General features: G+C 41.2%; 2 protein-coding genes and 1 non-coding gene across 3 annotated transcripts; 2 read left to right on the top strand and 1 right to left on the bottom strand.

The window, feature by feature from the left end:
• Positions 1–2,257: 2,257 nt before the first annotated feature.
• Positions 2,258–2,338, top strand: TRNAL-AAG (transfer RNA leucine (anticodon AAG)). Its single transcript has one exon. It is a non-coding gene; the product is annotated as a tRNA-Leu (tRNA).
• A 135-nt stretch (positions 2,339–2,473) lies between these two features.
• Positions 2,474–4,203, top strand: LOC104732466 (uncharacterized). Its single transcript, XM_010452016.3, has 3 exons — positions 2,474–3,133; positions 3,594–3,665; positions 3,920–4,203. The coding sequence occupies exons 1-3, from the start codon at positions 2,561–2,563 to the stop codon at positions 3,920–3,922; spliced, it is 648 nt and encodes a 215-aa protein (XP_010450318.1). The 5' UTR covers positions 2,474–2,560; the 3' UTR covers positions 3,923–4,203.
• A 471-nt stretch (positions 4,204–4,674) lies between these two features.
• LOC104733760 ((Z)-gamma-bisabolene synthase 1-like) lies at positions 4,675–17,430 on the bottom strand. The gene is made up of 7 exons (XM_087477058.1): positions 17,370–17,430; positions 6,032–6,410; positions 5,693–5,926; positions 5,459–5,597; positions 5,242–5,298; positions 5,050–5,151; positions 4,675–4,971 (listed from the first exon to the last, which is right to left on the bottom strand). The coding sequence occupies exons 1-7, from the start codon at positions 17,428–17,430 to the stop codon at positions 4,675–4,677; spliced, it is 1,269 nt and encodes a 422-aa protein (XP_087333184.1).
• Positions 17,431–17,451: the final 21 nt, after the last annotated feature.

Raw genomic sequence — 17,451 nt, 5'->3', positions numbered from 1 at the left:
TCCAATTAAACTGATTATCTGTCTTACATAAACCAATAGTAATCATTCAACAATGTCAACAGAATAACATAAACAAAGGAACCTACATTCTTAAGCAACATTCTAAGACCCAACTCTAGCAACCTAGCAGAAGCCAGCCGTCAACCAATCGAACCACTAGATCATCCTCCTCTTCATTTTCTTGACTCCAAGATCATACTTTGCCTTTACTTGCATCACAAACAATAATTGAGACGCATGAGTATTATCACAAATACTCAATAAGGCAATCCTCCCATCTACTGGGCTATACACACATGCAGTTAAACCAAGCAACAAACAAAGTTCAGCCGCTGCTGAAGATTGGTGTCGACCAACACCCTCCTAGTGTCGATTGACACTGACACCTGGCAAAGGTTGGTGTCGACCAAAACATGCTTGACATCCACCGAAAACCCTAGTTGTGTCGACCGACACCTCCACATGGTGTCAACTGACACTCACTAGAACCCTGGTGTCGATTGACACTGATGTCGAGCATCGTTTTCCTGCGATCTATAACGTGAATTTCCGTCTAAAAACGCCTCCCACTCGATCAAGGCATCCACATAAGCGAATCCAAGCGACAAAGACAAAAAAGACACACAAACATTTAAGGAAAATCAATCACACAATTCATAGAAATGTAAAACAGAGAATCTCAAGCTTAGATCAGCCATGGTCATGCGCTCACCTTTCCAACAAGAAGATTCTGACCAAAAAATGATGAATCCAACACCTTTATAAACAAATTTCTGCATATTACATATATTTGGTAGGTGTTGGTTGAAGTGACTCAATATAGATATATATACGGTACCAAAATCTATTGTGACTTTACATAAGTGAGTATAGGGAAGCAATGGGCAGGACCCCGAGGTGATTTGAAATATGTATATTCCTTTGAATTTTAGTATTCCTATATATGTCGGGTTGAGATCTATAAATAAAAGTGTATTTAAGTAAGGTAGTACTTAAGGTAAGTAATTCATTATTCAGACATTAAGACAAGTAACAAAAGAAAAACTCCATACTTAAAATGGTATTGCCTTAAAGGTACTCATATCATCATTTTATGGGACTCATAGTAATTCATTATGAAATTAAGCGGTTTGTGAGGAATATGGGGAGATATAAGGCGCCGGGGCCTGATGGCTTCTAACCAGTCTTTTATCAACAGTGTTGGGAGGTCGTTGGTCCATCGCTCATCCGCTTTGTTTTGGAGTTTTTTGAAACAGGTGTGTTACCTAAGGAAACAAATGATGCTTTTGTGGTCCTGATAGCTAAAGTGCTCAAGCCAGAGAGAATGTCGCAGTTTCATCCTATCAGCTTGTGCAACGTCTTGTTTAAGACAATCACTAAAACAATGGTGATGAGACTGCAGAAAGTAATGCCTAATCTTATCGGACCCGCCCAAGCAAGCTTTATACCAGATAGATTGAGTACAGACAACATTGTAGTGGTTCAAGAAGCAGTCCATTCCATGAGACGTAAGAAAGGTAGAAAGGGGTGGATGTTGCTCAAGCTGGACCTAGAAAAAGCATATGATCGTGTGTGATGGGATCTTTTGGAGGATACGCTTATGGTGGCTGGTTTACCGGAGAACTGGAGGAGATGGATCATGCAATGTGTTTCTGGTCCCTCATTGACAGTGCTTTGGAATGGAGAAAAGACGGAGCCGTTTACACCAGCTAGAGGCTTGAGTCAAGGTGACCCATTGTCGCCGTATCTGTTTGTACTCTGCCTTGAGCGGTTATGTCACCTAATTGATCTGGCGGTTGATTCAAAGGAGTGGAAACCGATCAGTATTTCTAGAGGAGGATCTAAACTGTCTCACATTTTTTTTGCGGATGACCTTATCCTTTTCGTTGAAGCTTCGGTGGCGCAAGTACGAGTTATTTGATGGGTTTTGGAGAGATTTTGCATTGCTTCGGGTCAAAAGGTGAGTTTGGAGAAGTCTAAGATCTTTTTCAAATAATGTGAGCCAAGACTTGGAGAAGTTGATAAGTGATGAGAGTGACATTAAGTCGACGTGGGACTTGGGAAAATATCTTGGGATGCCAGTTCTCCACATATTTGCTAATATGCCTAAATGATTCTACTTGCCGAAAAAAAAAATTCAAGAGAAAAATATGGGTTTAATTCAACTTTGAGCTAACCATATGGGCTACAACTATTTTAATCAACTCAGAGAATAGTTTACGGCTAACTAATATAGAATTGAAAACTGTACAACGAAGTTGATATGGCCGAGTTGGTCTAAGGCGCCAGATTAAGGTTCTGGTCCGAAAGGGCGTGGGTTCAAATCCCACTGTCAACAACATATCTTTTTTTTTTTTAATTATTTTTCCACTCTTAACGCTTTCAAAGTAAATCTTACACCGTAGATCTCAGACAACGGTTCTCACCGCTCCACGTATAAAGAACATTATAAAAAGTCTTGTGCTCTATAAAAATCAAAATTTCTCACGAAAAACCCCATAATTTTCTAAAATCAACATTTATACCCTCCCAAAACCCATCTTGTTCGTTTGAAACGATAATGGCGTCGTCGAAGCATCAAGACTATGGCATCCCTTACACACCTCTTCCTTCATCACAACCTTCTCAAACCGTGATCCTTCTAACTCCTTATCGCCGTCACCGCCGTCCATCATTCCTCCGTAACCTCCGTTGCTCTCTCCTCTTCGCCGCCGCAATCCTCCTCCTCTCCGCCGCCGTGTACTTCCTCTACCCTTCAGATCCAGACATCACTGTCTCTCGAATCAATCTAAACCACATAAGCGTCCTCGATTCGCATAAAATCGCCTTAGATCTCTCTTTCTCGCTCACGATCAAAGTCCGGAACCGCGACTTCTTCTCTCTCGATTACGATTCGCTCGTCGTTTCGATTGGGTATAGAGGGAGAGAGTTGGGTGTTGTGAAGTCTAAAGGTGGACACCTTCGTGCTCGTGATAGCTCTTATATTGATGCCACGCTTGAGCTTGATGGTCTTGAGGTTGTTCATGATGTGATTTATTTGATTGGTGATTTGGCTAAAGGTGTTGTTCCTTTTGATACGGTTGCTCAGGTTAAAGGTGATCTTGGTGTACTCTTGTTTCAAATCCCTATTCAGGTATAGACTCTATTTCTTCTAGAGCTGAATTCAGGGTTCTTGATACTTTGCTTTATTCAGATTTTGATTGGAAAGGTTTTAGATTTGAGTTTAGTTTCTACTAAGGGTTTTTGGGGGTTTTAATGGTGAACGAACAAGTGGGTTTTGGCGACTTGGATCAATGGTTCTAGTCTTATTGTCTCTAATTATATTTGAATGATTAGCCCTTATAATGTTTGACTTTATTATTTGGAAATTGGACGAGTAAGAGTGACATTATTATTTACAACTTCCTGACTCCAGAACCTATACTTAGTTGAAAGAGTAAACAATATCAAGAGTTCCTAATTTTGTATAGTTTTTTTTTTTTTGAATAACTTATTTTGATATTTGTATGGCATGAACTTAGGTTATTCTGTGCCCGTTGTAGTTTCCTTGTTATAATTTAAAAGCTGATGATTAAAGTTGTTTCTTTCGACAGGGTAAAGTGTCGTGTGAGGTGTATGTTAATGTTAACAACCAGAAAATTTCACACCAAGATTGTCATAGTAAGGTAACCATGATTCTTTTCTTCCTCGTGCAATCTTGTTGGAATTGTATGAAACTATGTGTTTTGGTTACAGTCTGATTCTTCTATAAGACTATCCTTAGGTTGGTGAACAGGATCAAGTAATAGAATTTCACATAGTTTTTTTTTTTCATCTCCTAATCCCAGAGATGAGCTTTGTTAAAGTGATTAAGTCACTCATAAGATTGTTGTGAAAGCTAATCTCAAGTTTCCACATTGGTTGGTTTTTAAATGTGCAGTGATACAGTTTCCTGAGCTGGATACAAGATGAAGAGACCAAAGATGTTTTTAATGTTTACATGTTTTTGGTTTCTGGAGAATTGATTTGTAAGATTTTGTATAGATAAATACTCTTAATGTTAAAACTGACAGAGAGAGAGAGAGAGAGAGAGAGAGAGAGAGAGAGAGAGAGAGAGAGAGAGAGAGAGACTATTTACTTTCTTATTAGTTCCTCAAATGAGTACAAGTGTTTACTTTTGTGGACATGAATAGACCAACTCAATAAACGCACCTAATTTATGCAGTCGTTTTGTTGGTTGCTTCTTCTTTACATGTACGTAGTTTTGTTGCCCGCTCATTCACCTTGCTTTGCTTGTCTTCATATGGTGGGATTGTAACATCTTCGATCGGCTTTGTCTTTGGTATCAGTGCATCAGATACCAACAGTCTGGAAGATAGTATTGAATCAGAGGGTTATGGGTAAAGACTCACAAAGAACTTGGTGTTCACCAATAATTGCAAAATCAAATATTTTAAACTCTTTCGATCTTGTATGGAACGTTTTCAGCTCCGTTTGGCTGCTACTCCACTGGATGTTGTAAATGTTAAGAATACTATATTTTTTCTAAATGATGAACAAATTTGATATAAAATTATATAGTCTAACGTTTTCATAACTTCTTTATTGTAATACATCTCTTAAGATGATGTTATCCGACAGTAACCAACATGAAAAACCATCTTCTTAAATCATAAGACATGTAATTTAAAGTCTTCAAATACGTATTGGATCTATGAGAAGAGTTACCATATACTCCTTGAGTTTTCCGTCACTACAATTGTATATATCATCGGACTTGGTGTAGAGGAGTTCCAATAAGCGTCCAAAATTGTGTGCTTGCTTGAGAACTCGACGTGGCATGTCAGATGTCTTGAGTAGTTCCTCATTTATGGTCTTATTGATGTCCCAGATCATTCTTTGACAATCTAGAATAGCCTCTTCCTTGGTAACTAAACATTCCTTCATATAATAGTTGATCGCATTCGCAGCAAAACCGTTACTCATGTCGTTCTGACAATACCATTTACCTAAGTTATAGGAAAAACAAAACTAACTCAAAGCAAACAAGCAAAAATCATTACTTCTCACCTCAAAATCAGTCATATCGTCCATTAAACGACCCTTTGCTGCTAGAGATTTGATTAGTCTTGGCCTCGATCTTACCCACTCATAAGCTTCCTTCCCAACAGTCTCTCCCATTCCAACAAAAGAATACATTAATGTTGCATATGTGGTAAGTGCTATTCCACCAACCTCTACATGTTCTTCAAAGCTAGGCACCTGAATTTCTCGTGCCCATTTGACAAGATCAAGATTTGCTCTCACAAGTGTCTTGAGCTATTAAAAAAAAAAAAATTATATAGTTTTCATTGATAAACGATATATATAAGTATCTATTTTTTTCTCAAAGATATGCATAAGTATATTTTTACAAGCTATATATATTTATATAATGTATGTTGTTATCAACACTGATGTATTTGTTTATATTGATCACCTCTTCTAACATTTCCCTCAAGTGGTAGGAACTTCCTTTAGACCTCACTCCTCTTTCGATATCGTCGAAAACATCCAACATAAGTTTGAAGACAATTCGTGATATACCTTCTAGTGTGTCAACGCCATCAGGACTCCATCTACACATAATACCCGCAAACGCTGTACATATATATATGTGGATAAAATACTGATGGCATTCAAAAAGTAGTATAGGTAAAAAGTTAGCTTATACCTTTCCACACAATCTACGAGTCTTGTAAGCTCAGGGATAGAGAAATAATGATCGCAAGCATGATCGCAAGCATCATCTAAAATTGTAAGAAGGTAGTTGAACTTAGCGGCAATTACCCTCCCACCTGAAAATTGTGGTTCGTAATACATCATCAATCCTGCTAGCCACGCTTCCACGATCCTCTCTCTAAATTGACTTGGCCACTTAGAAGTAAGGTCTAGCTCCATCCACCATCTTCAAATCAAACCAAAACAAACAAAAAACCAAAAAGAAACTAATTAATGAAGTTGGAGTTGTCAAATTTCACAAGAATGACCATTGTACTTTTTTCCTACGTACTTGATAAAGGTTTTTAGTTCTTTAATGTAATGCAGTTGCAATGACTTGAAACTGAGTTTGGCTAATTTGAGTAACATCTTGTCGTGATCTTCTTCTTGTTCGTAAAACGAAATGTATTCCCTTGCAATTACTGCTTCCATATTCCACCGCTGAGGTAAATAAAGTGTGTTCCTTATAAGCCTTAAGAAATGAGGCCGACATGCCCCACCTGCCAATAAAGACTTTAAGTGGCTCGATGTGAAACTCAATGCCTCCTCCAATATATAATCTGTTGTTGTTCCCAAGTGAGCGGCTTCATACAAGCTCAGTATACCTTTGGCATCTCCCGTAAGAGACTGCTCAAACTTTCCATCATCCCCTGTAAATCTTTTGAATACATCTACATATATACAGACAAGGAAGAGATGATGCACCACAAAACAAACAACTATTAATATATATGGTAAGACTTCGTTACAAAACTTTATATACATCATACAATTTGTAGCAGCATCCACTATAAAAGAACTAGTTTCTATTTATAAACTCTTCTCTTTCTAGCTAGATTCTCTTATATACCAAAACAAAAGCTAAAATTTTACTATCACGTCCAATTAAACTGGTGTTTAATGTTTGCTTGAATGAACTTGCTAATATATGTCAAAACAAAATCTAACCTTTCAATATATATTAAAAAAAGAAAACTAACGGCAAGAATTAGTTCTTTAGTGAATATCTATTGAAAATTGAAATGGTTTTGTAGTTCGTTACAAAAGAAAGAAAACTAACGGCAAGAATAGGTGTTTTAAGTACTATATGTCGTAAGTTATGTTCGACAAGAATAGGTGTTTTAACTATTATATGTCGTAAGTTATGTTTTTAAGTTGCATATATATAGATTTTACATTGTTAGGTTATTTGCAGTTTGGCACATGCATGAATGTTTTTTAAAAATTGTTTGTTTGTTTATATGTTATACATCTGTTTGAATTCAAACCCGAAATACTTGATTTGGACCTGATTCAAATCCGAAATCTAGAAATATCTGAACGGATCTGTGACATCCCGGTTTTAGAGACTTGCACAGAGGTTTGAAAGAATTGATTTGGCCACCTATGTCACCAGAGTACTCTTATCTTTTCGGTCAAAGGTCATAAGAGAACTCCAAAATTAGGCATGCTTGAGCTGGAGTCAGGGGCGGACCCAGGGGAAAAAATTACCCAGGTCAATTATTATTTTTATTAAGCTAGTTAAATATATGAAAGAGGAAAAAAGAGAAAATTGGTGTAGTTTGGAAGGGTCGAACTTGGGTCTGAAGTCGCAACTAACTGACAAATGACCAACTTTGCTCCAGGAACTTCCACATTTTTTATGCAAAAAACCATGTTTTGATATTTTATCCCGGTCAGTTGACCTGCCTAACTTCAATGTGGGTCCGCCCCTGGCTGGAGTAGTCTCAAGATGGGTGACCTTCCGGGAAGTGATTGTCGGAACTGTGTGAGTGAGGACAAAACACAGGGAAAGATGATGTGGTGATTTGTAGAAACGGTAAACAAGTCTTTAAAGTTTCACAAACGTAGCAAACCGACCGTCGGATATGTAAGGGTTCACGGGCGTAGTGAAAAGACGTGAGACTCATTAAGAAAGGTGGGCCCATGGATTGGGAGTGTACATGGGACCCACCGAGAGGTGGCGGTCAGGGTGCTACAAGATCCTATACCTCTAGACCTGAAAACCCAAAAATCTGAAATACCCGATCTAAACCCGAACGGATACCCGAACCCGCAAGCCTAACATAATGTGTAAACTCAATTTCTTTGTATAAACTTATTGATCAGGGAACGTGTTGATTAAACAACTAGAATGACTTTAAAAGAGTTTAAGCTGATGAAGATTTGAAACTATGTGAATGAGTTTACTATATTGATCTTAAAGATTAATTCAGCATGGTTAAGGTGAAGGAAGACATTGGTATTTAATAGTTCACCGACGAAACATGTCCAAAAAGAAGGAGTAGCATGCGGATAAGATCCAATCAGGAAAAGATGTTACGAAGCCAAATTACTCTCGGACGTTGATACCAAAGCAAACCAATGAATGATAAAAGAAAAAATGAGTAGACGACCTAAGAAGAAAATTTTAGACACTGTTAAACCCGTGAAATTTTATCTTTTTATCAAACAACTTATTTTGTTGTTGTTCCATTATTCTATCTCGTTGGATGACGAAGGTTACTTAAACGAAATCAAACGTTCTATACAGTTCAGGTTAACTTCTTATACAAGAATAAAACTCGTCATACTGTGCATATATTAATTAAGAGTCAATGTGTTGCACATAAAAACTAGGAGTCCATGTCAGGTCGGTTTACTAACTTCTTATATGACTCATCGTTGTTAAACATATATATATATATATATATATATATATATATATATATATTTTAAACATAAACCCTAAGATCTTAAACATCTATATTAATCACATAATAAAATCATACAGAGAATTAAAGTAATATCTCCACTCATTGTAGAAATGATGCTTCCTTGCATGGTTTCTTCTTCTTCAATAGTTTGAAGGCTTGAAAATAAACTCTTAGATGATCTTTAGGTAGAAGATAAGGTTTCTCTCCCCTTTCCTATAAACTCTTTTTTTTATGTGTTGTTTTGTTCTTGTGATGATTTGTGATGGTAGGACCTTACTCCTCATAAGGGTTTTGTCTTCTATTTTAATCTCAACCATCCATCATAGTAGAGATGAAGACAGTGGTGACAAGTGTGAGAACAAGTGTCTAGCATTGCTTCAAACACAACATGCAACTTCACACTTGTTCTCTTATGAGCTTTAGCATGACATGTAGCTTAGCACTTGTCCTTATAAGCATAAGCATGACATGTAACTTAGCACTTGTCCTTATAAGCATAAGCATGACATGTAGCTTAACACATGTCCTTTTGGTTCCCAAATGATTAAACAACATATAACAAACCCAATTGAATAACCTACTAACTATAAGACCACATACATGGGTAAGAAATAATTATTTTCTTACATTCTCCCACTTGGTCGTTAGTATAATGGTTTTATTCAGGAATCATAAGGCTGGCATAATATGTTATAGTTTTCATTTGGTCTTTCATAAGTGTAACAACCGCAAACCAATTTTTGGTGAATTGGTGGGGGTGTCGATCGACACCACATGAGGTGTCGATCGACACTGTTTGTTTCGGGTTCGACCGGTTCGATTTAATTATCTATTTCTGGCCGGTTTGGTTTAAGGAAACCATTGAACCGAGGTTTAAAAGGGGGAAAACCATTGAACCAGAAGGTTGCTGAGAGTGTTGGATTCGTTTCTTTTGGTCTGAATCTTCCTGCAAAGAGGTGAGTGCATGACCATGGCTTATCTAAGCTAAGATCTCTAGTTTTTATGTGATTTGGTGCTTATGTGGTTGTTTCCTTGAGTTCTCTATGGTATTTCGTCGCTGCTTTGGCTGGGTTTGGCTTCTGGGAAGGCATGGATCGGATTGGAGAAGATTGGAGGCAAAATTCGGAGTTTTTGATCGACGAAAATCGCTGCTCGGCATCGGTGTCGGTTGACGCCAACGCGAGGACGGCTCGAGACTTTGGCGAGTGTCGATCGACACCATGTGGACGTGTCGGTCGACACAAACTAGGGTTTTCGGGAGTGTCGGGCAAGGTGTTGGTCGACACCAGTATGGTGTCGGTCGACACCAGTTTGTCAGTGTCGATCGACACCATCTGGTGTCGGTCGGCACCCTTCCTTCAGATACGACGGATATTGCATGCTTTGTATATTGCCTGGTTTGTTTTATTGATTGTTGATTGTGGCATGTAAAGATCTTATTGCTTGTGTGTATAGCCTAGTAGATGGGAGGATTGCCGCACTGAGTGTTTATCAAATACTCATGCATCTCAATTTGTGTTTGTGGTGCAGGTAAAAGCAAAGTGTGACCGTGGGATCTAGGCAATGAAGAGGATGATGTTCTAGGGACTCGATTGGATGTTTTCTGGCGTTGCTAGGTGGCTAGATTTGAGTCAATAGAGACATTGCTAGGTTGCTGGTTTCATGTTTCTTGTTGTTTGGTATTTGGATCTTTAGTTTATGATTTTGGAATTATTACGGTTTATTTGATCTTAATTATTGGTTTTATTATTTCCGCTGTTTGGTGTGATTGTGGTTAGGTGGCTAGTGGGTATGGGACCACTAGCTTAGTCGTTTGTTATTATATTGTATTAATATATTTATTATTTATTATTTAAAAAATAAAACGGGTCGGGTCATTTCAGTTTGGGATCAGAGCCCTTACGGTTCTAGGTTTGGGTTCACTAGGTTTCTGTTGTGATGTTTGGGATTACATGTCTTGATTGATTATGTGAGTTAATCAATTGTGTGTGGCATGGAGTCTTAGAACATCCTCTTCGAGCCGACAGTGTCATTCCACGGTGAGTTTGTGTTTTTGTGTTTTTGTGTTATGTTAAGATTGCTTGTTAGCCTCTGTTCTTGGAAGTGCAGTGGTTAAAGGTGTTTGAGTTGTTGGTCGTGGATGGGACGTGGTCGTGGTCATGTTCGGGCGGGTCCCGAGGCCAGCGAGTGTGGGGTCCAGAGTTCCACGAGGAGGTACGTCAGAGGGTCGCAAGTGTATCAGGAGGGACCAGAGGGTGCTAGCCGGTGAGCGTGTCAGGGGTGCTGGGAACCCAGAGGTGGGGTTGCAGCAGGTGTAGCCCAGGGTCGAGATGATCGCTTGGCGGATCTGTGGGCGTGCTGGTGGAGCGGTTACCAAGAGGGGTACCAGTGCAGTCTCCAGTTGTATCGCATGTGGCGGGGTGCAGCCGAGGGCTGCGGATGTTGAGGAGTTTTCATCCTATGTTAATAGGATGAAGCAGTTGTAGATGACCGGTATGAGATTATTGTCAAGAGGTATCGGGCCTAGAGAGGCGGATAGGTGGATGTATGCAATTGGAGCAGATATTTTCTCTGTTTGGTGGGTAATCCAGTCGGATATTATAATGTTATACTCTGAGCATAGGAAGTACTTTTGGCCGGGAGATGTTTATAGTGGTTAAGGATTGTTGCTCCTGAGGGGATGGTGATTCTCCTGAATACCGATAGCTCGAGGGGTTGGGGGCTCCGAGAGTGGCAGAGGGGATTATGTTCCCCTGAGTGGATGAGTAGTTCCTCTAATACCGAGCTCTTGAGGATTATGTTCAAAGAGTGAGACGGTATAACTCGAAGACGCTGGTCTGAGAGTGAGATCGGTAGGGCTCGAAGGTTGCGACCTAAGGGTGGTGGATTTGGGAGCAAGCAATACCTAGGACGTGAGTATAAACAACCTGATTGAATATAGATCTCGAGAGATTGACGGTGGTTTGATCTCGGGTTTTAGACATGTTGACAAACGGATCAGGGTTTTATGAACCAGAGCGGTAGTGCTGGAGTCCCGGGAAGGGGAGTTACAGCAGGTCTGAGCCAGGAAAGGCATGTTTGCCAGATTCATAAGTTCACGAGAAGCCTTCATGGCAGTATAATCTAATCGTTACGACGATGTTGGATTACGTTCATTGGAGATGGACAGGGTTGCAAGATTCAAGGTTTTGGTAAGCTTGCTGAGGGAGACAAGGCAAGAGGTTTGAGTTGGCGGCTTGCAAAGCATTTGATGTGGTGAATCGGAATGTGCGAACGTATGGTACTTGTTTGCTTTACTACGTTCGTATTGATGATTTGCTATGGAGAATTGCTAAGCGAAAAGCTAACTTTGTATTAAGCTATCTTGTGGAAGTTTCCCTAAGAAACAAGTTACTAGAGGTTCTTCGATGGACAAGAGATGTTGATATCCGAGTGGTGGTGAGTTGATGTCGGCTTACTTGATTTTTGTTTAGTAGAGCTGAAGACGCAGCTAGAAGATTTGTTGAGCAGGGGACTCTTTCGTCTTATCATTTCACTGTGGGGAGCGTCGGTGTTCGTCAAGAAGAAGGACGAGGTTTGGATTTATGAGTTTGTGGCGATGTCGTTCGGGTTGACTAACGCGCCAGCAGCGTTTATGAGATTGATGAACAGCGTGTTTCAGGAGTTTCTGGACGTGTCTGTCATCATTTTTATCGACGCTATCCTGGTATTTTCTAAGAGTGCTGAATAGCATGCAGTGCATTTGAGAGCAATACTAGAGAAGCTGTGGGAGCAGAAGTTGTTTTCTATGTTGAGCAAGTGTAGTTTTTGGCAGCATGAGATGGGTTTATAGGTCACATTGTTTCTGTAGAGGGAATTTCTGTAGATCCGGAGAAGATTCAGGCTATCAGAGATTGGCCTAGACCACAGAATGCCACAAAGATAAGGAGTTTCCTTGGGTTGGCAGGTTCTACAGGAGAGTTGTGCAGGGTTTTGTAAGCAAGACACGTCTGATGACTAAGTTGATAGGGAAGGATGTTCCTTTTGTTTGGTTACAGGAGTGTGAGGAGGGCTTTGAAAGCCTCAAAGAGATGTTGACTACTACGCCAGTGTTGGCTTTGCCTGAGCAGGAAGAACCTATGTGGTTTATACTGATGCATCTAGAGTTGGTTTGGGGTGTGTGATAATGCAGCATGGGAAGGTGATTGCCTATGCTTCGCGGCAGTTGCGGAAGCATGAGGGCAACTATCCTACTCATGATTTGGAGATGGCTGCTGTAATTTTTGCCCTGAAGATTTGGAGATCATATCTTTATGGTGCAAAAGTACAGGTGTTTACAGTTCATAAGAGCCTGAAGTATATATTCACTCAGCCTGAATTTGAGACAGAGGCGGTGGATGGAGCTTGTGGCGGATTATGATTTGGAGATAGCCTATCACCCTGGTAAGGCTAACACAGTTGCAGATGCTCTGAGTCGGAAGAGGGTAGCTTTGGCTCAGGAGCAGGATATGGAGTCTCTGGTAGGAGAGATTAGTGCTTTGAGCTTGTGTGCTGTTTCACAGGAACCGTTGGGTTTGGAAGCAGTTGATAGAGCAGATCTTCTGAGTAGGGTGCGGTTGGCTCAGGAGAAGGATTTGGGGCTGGTGAATGCCTCAAAAGATGTGGATTCAGAGTATCAGGTCTCAGATAATGGTACTATCTTGGTGCACGGTTGGGTTTGTGTGCCCAAGGATGAGGAGTTGAGACAAGAGATTCTGAGAGAGGCTCATGCGAGCAGGTTTTCTATTCATCCAGTTGCGACTAAGATGTACCGTGATCTCAAGAGGTACTATCACTGGGTCGGGATAAAGAAGGATGTAGCTAGTTGGGTCACGAGGTGTGATGTGTGTCAGCTAGTGAAGGATGAGCATCAGGTTCCTGGCGGTCTACTGAAGAGTTTACCCATTCCTGAGTGGAAGTGGGATATGATCACCATGGATTTTGTGGTAGGATTGCCAGTGTCACGGACCTTTGATGCTATTTGGGTCATTGTGGACCGGTTGACTAAGTCAGCACATTTTCTGGCCATTAAGAAAACTGATGGAGCAGCGGTCTTGGCTAAGAAGTATGTGAGAGAGATAGTCAGATTGCATGGGGTGCCAGCGAGCATTGTGTCTGATAGGGATTCTAAGTTCACTTCAGTGTTCTGGAGAGCATTTTAGGCAGAGATTGGCACTAAGGTGCATATAAGTACAGCTTATCATCCCCAGAAAGATGGACAGTCTGAGAGAACGATCCAGAGGCTGGAGGATTTGCTGAGGATGTGTGTGTTGTATTGGGGTGGCCATTGGGCAGATCACCTGAACCTGGTAGAGTTTGCTTACAACAACAGTTATCAGGCGAGTATTAAGATGGCTCCTTATGAGGCTTTGTATGGGAGACCATGTCGTACACCGTTATGATGGACTCAGGTGGGGGAGAGGAGCATGTTTGGTGCTAGTTTTATTCAGGAGACCTCAGAAAAGATTGGGGTTCTCAAGATGAACATGAAGGAGGCTCAGGATAGGTAGAGGAGTTATGCTGATAGGAGGAGGAGACATCTTGAGTTTCAAGTAGGAGACAGAGTGTACCTCAAGATGGCCATGTTGCGGGGTCCGAACAGGTCATTGTTAGAGACTAAGTTGAGTCCGAGGTATATGGGACCGTTCAGAGTGATTGAGCGGGTTGGACCAGTGGCATCTAGACTGGAGTTACCTGAGGTTATGCGTGCATTCCATAAGGTTTTCCATGTGTCTATGTTGCGGAAGTGTCTCCGTGAGGGTGAGCAGGTGTTGGCTAAGATTCCGGAGGATCTTCAGCCTAACATGACATTGGAGGCGAGACCAGTGAGGGTTCTCGAGAGGAGGATCAAGGAACTTCGGAAGAAGAAGATTCCTTTGATGAGAGTCCTATGGGACTGTGATGGTGTTGAGGAGCATACTTGGGAGCCTGAGGCAAAGATGAAGGCAAGGTTCAAGAAGTGGTATGAGAAGCAAGCCGCGACTTGAGCTTGTTTAGCCTTGTTCCATCTGTAATTCGTGGCTGGAGCGGGAATGGAGTATTCCAGCCCATCTCTCTTGTTTACTCGGTCGCTTGGGGTGGTTGGTTGTGCGATTCAGTAACAAGATGAGGTGGTGCTTGGGGTACAAAGTTCCCATTAGGCGGGGTTCTGGAGGAAAGTTTCCTAAAATAGAAGTTTCCAAAAGTGGAAAGTTTCCAAAAATGGAAAGTGCTAAATATGGAAAGTTTTACGGGAGGTAGAATTTGTCCATTTTTGCTGTGGAGAGCCTTGGAGGGGCTTGCGTGGCCTTAGCGGCGGACTTTCACGTCAGTGTGCCCGTGTGTGGCGGTCTTTTTAGACATTGTGTGGTCTTTGTGACGGTCCTTCGGGACAGATGGTCTTTGTAACGGTCCTTCGGGACAGATGGTCTTTGTTACGGTCCATTGGGACAAATGGTCTTTGTGACGGTCCTTCGAGACAGATGGTCTTTGTGACGGTCCTTTGGGACAGATGGTCTTTGTGACGGTCCTTCGGGACAGATGGTCTTTGTGACGGTCCTGTTTAGGACATTTGTTTTGTCTTTGTGACGGTCCTGTTTAGGACATTTGTTTGGTCTTTGTGATGGTTCTGTTTAGGACATTTGTTTGGTCTTTGTGACGGTCATGTTTAGGACATTTGTTTGGCCTTGTGGCAGTGAGATGATCCATGTGAGGTCATGAGGTATTCCAGTGAGGGCATATGTGGTTGGTAGGACATTGAGATGTTTTACGTGAGCCACGGTAAGGAAACCTGGATAGGGATAGGACTCAGACGTGTTCAAAATTGTTTGCTCGCGGCTCTTGGAGGACTTAGGTTCTTCTAGTACTGCCATATTCAGAGACTTTGTGGCTTGGAAATATGGTTGTATATCGACTTCGGATGACGATCCGGGGGCGCGCTGTAGGGTGGCAACCCGAGAGACGAGTTGGATTTCTCCTTATACATTATGGCGTGCGGGTTTAGGCCCGATGAGGAGCCAACATTATGGCATGCAGACTTAGGTCTGATGAGGAGCCAATAAAAACTCAAGGTTTAGGCCTATGAGTCAAGGGAAATCCAAAAGTCAAGAGCAAATGACGCCTGGAGCATGAGCCTATCGCCTAGAGGTAACCTTCTGTAGATCGGTCGGAGGAGTGCAGGCCGTGGAGACGGTTGCACGAGAGTCCTTGGCTGATGGTCGTATGAGATTCGAGGACGAATCTAGATTGGTGGGGGAGAATTGTAACACCCGCAAACCAATTTTTGGTAAATTGGTGGGGGTGTCGATAGACACCACAGGAGGTGTCGATCGACACTGTTTGTTTCGGGTTTGACCGGTTCGATTTAATTATCGATTTCTGGCCGGTTTGGTTTAAGGAAACCATTGAACCGAGGTTTAAAAGGGGGAAAACGACCTAGGGTCGTGTTTTTGATGTTTTACGCTGCTTGAGAGAAAGAGAAAAGGAGAAAACAGTTCCTAAAGGTTCTTGAGTGAGTTTGTGAGATTTCAAGGTGTTTTTGGTGAGATCATGCTGTGGGAGTGAAGATCCAGGGCTAGGAACGTGTTAGAAGGTTGCTGAGAGTGTTGGATTCGTTGAATCTTCCTGCAAAGAGGTGAGTGCATGACCATGACTTATCTAAGCTAAGATCTCTAGTTTTTATGTGATTTGGTGCTTATGTGGTTGTTTCCTTGAGTTCTCTATGGTACTTCGTCGATGCTTTGGCTGGGTTTGGCTTCTGGGAAGGCATGAAGCGGATTGGAGAAGATTGGAGGCAAAATTTGGAGTTTTTTATCGAAGGAAATCGCTGCTCGGTATCAGTGTCGGTCGACACCAGTTGGGTTGTCGGTCGACACCAACGCGAGGACGGCTCGAGACTTTGGCGAGTGTCGATCGACACCATGTGGAGGTGTCGGTCGACACAAACTAGGGTTTTCGGGAGTGTCGGGCAAGGTGTCGGTCGACACCAGTATGGTGTCAGTCGACACTAGATTGTCAGTGTCGATCGACACCATCTGGTGTCGGTCGACACCCTTCCTTCAGCTACGACGGATGTTGCATGCTTTGTATATTGCCTGGTTTGTTTTATTGATTGTTGATTACTGCATGTAGAGATCTTATTGCTTGTGTAGTTGTGTGTATAGCCCAGTAGATGGGAGGATTGCCTCACTGAGTGTTTATCAAATACTCATGCATCTCAATTTGTGTTTGTGGTGTAGGTAAAGGCAAAGTGTGACCGTGGGATCCAGGCAATGAAGAGGAGGATGTTCTAGGGACTCGATTGGATGTTGTCTAGCATTGCTAGGTGGCTAGAGTTGAGTCAATAGACACATTGCTAGGTTGCTGGTTTCATGTTTCTTGTTGTTTGGTATTTGGATATTTAGTTTTTGATTTTTGAATTATTACGGTTTATTTGATATTAATTATTGGTTTATTAGTTATTTATTGGTTTTATTATTTCCGCTGTTTGGTATGATTGTGGTTAGGTGGCTTATGGGTATGGGACCACTAGCTTAGTCGTTTGTTATTATATTGTATTAATATATTTATTATTTATGATTTAAAAAAAAAAACGGGTCGGATCGTTTCAATAAGTGTCTTAGCTAATCTTGGAACCAGTGAGAGTCATGGCAGTCACACATCATTTTGCAACATGATTCCTTCCATGTACTACTACATTGACTACTTTTCATAGCTAGACCATAAACATTATTCCATAAGTAGGAGTTATCTTTAATGGTCGTTTTGATGTCTTTTAAGACGTATTCTGTTATCAATAATTCTAACAAACAATAATGTGTGCGCACATTGGAAACAGAATAGAAGATGTAAAAGTCATAAGAGAGCTCTTATAAATGTCAAACATAGGCTAAAACATTAACAGACAACATAATTAAGTGCTATCCTCCAGACCCATACTTTCTGCTTGCTTCATAAATGTCTTTGGAGGTAATGCTTTCGTAAATATGTCTGCGACCATTAGCTCAGTGCCTATGTGTTC

The sequence above is a fragment of the Camelina sativa genome, chromosome 12 (genome assembly GCF_030686135.1).
Source record: "Camelina sativa cultivar CO46 ecotype springtype chromosome 12, ASM3068613v1".
Lineage (NCBI taxonomy): Eukaryota > Viridiplantae > Streptophyta > Magnoliopsida > Brassicales > Brassicaceae > Camelina > Camelina sativa.
The sequence above is the reverse complement of the archived record's forward strand: the minus strand, read 5'-3'. Positions and strand labels throughout refer to the sequence as shown.

What these genes read in the sequence shown, in the direction of transcription:
- LOC104732466 (XM_010452016.3), top strand. Translation starts at nt 2,561, where the DNA reads ATGGCGTCGTCGAAGCATCAAGACTATGGCATCCCTTACACACCTCTT. An exon ending in TGTTTCAAATCCCTATTCAG is followed by an intron (nt 3,134 to 3,593) that starts GTATAGACTCTA and finishes TTCTTTCGACAG; the next exon opens with GGTAAAGTGTCGTGTGAGGT.
- LOC104733760 (XM_087477058.1), bottom strand. Translation starts at nt 17,430, where the DNA reads ATGGTCGCAGACATATTTACGAAAGCATTACCTCCAAAGACATTTATG. An exon ending in ATTTATGAAGCAAGCAGAAA is followed by an intron (nt 6,411 to 17,369) that starts GTATGGGTCTGG and finishes GTATATATGTAG; the next exon opens with ATGTATTCAAAAGATTTACA. An exon ending in AATGGGCACGAGAAATTCAG is followed by an intron (nt 5,152 to 5,241) that starts GTGCCTAGCTTT and finishes GGAATGGGAGAG; the next exon opens with ACTGTTGGGAAGGAAGCTTA.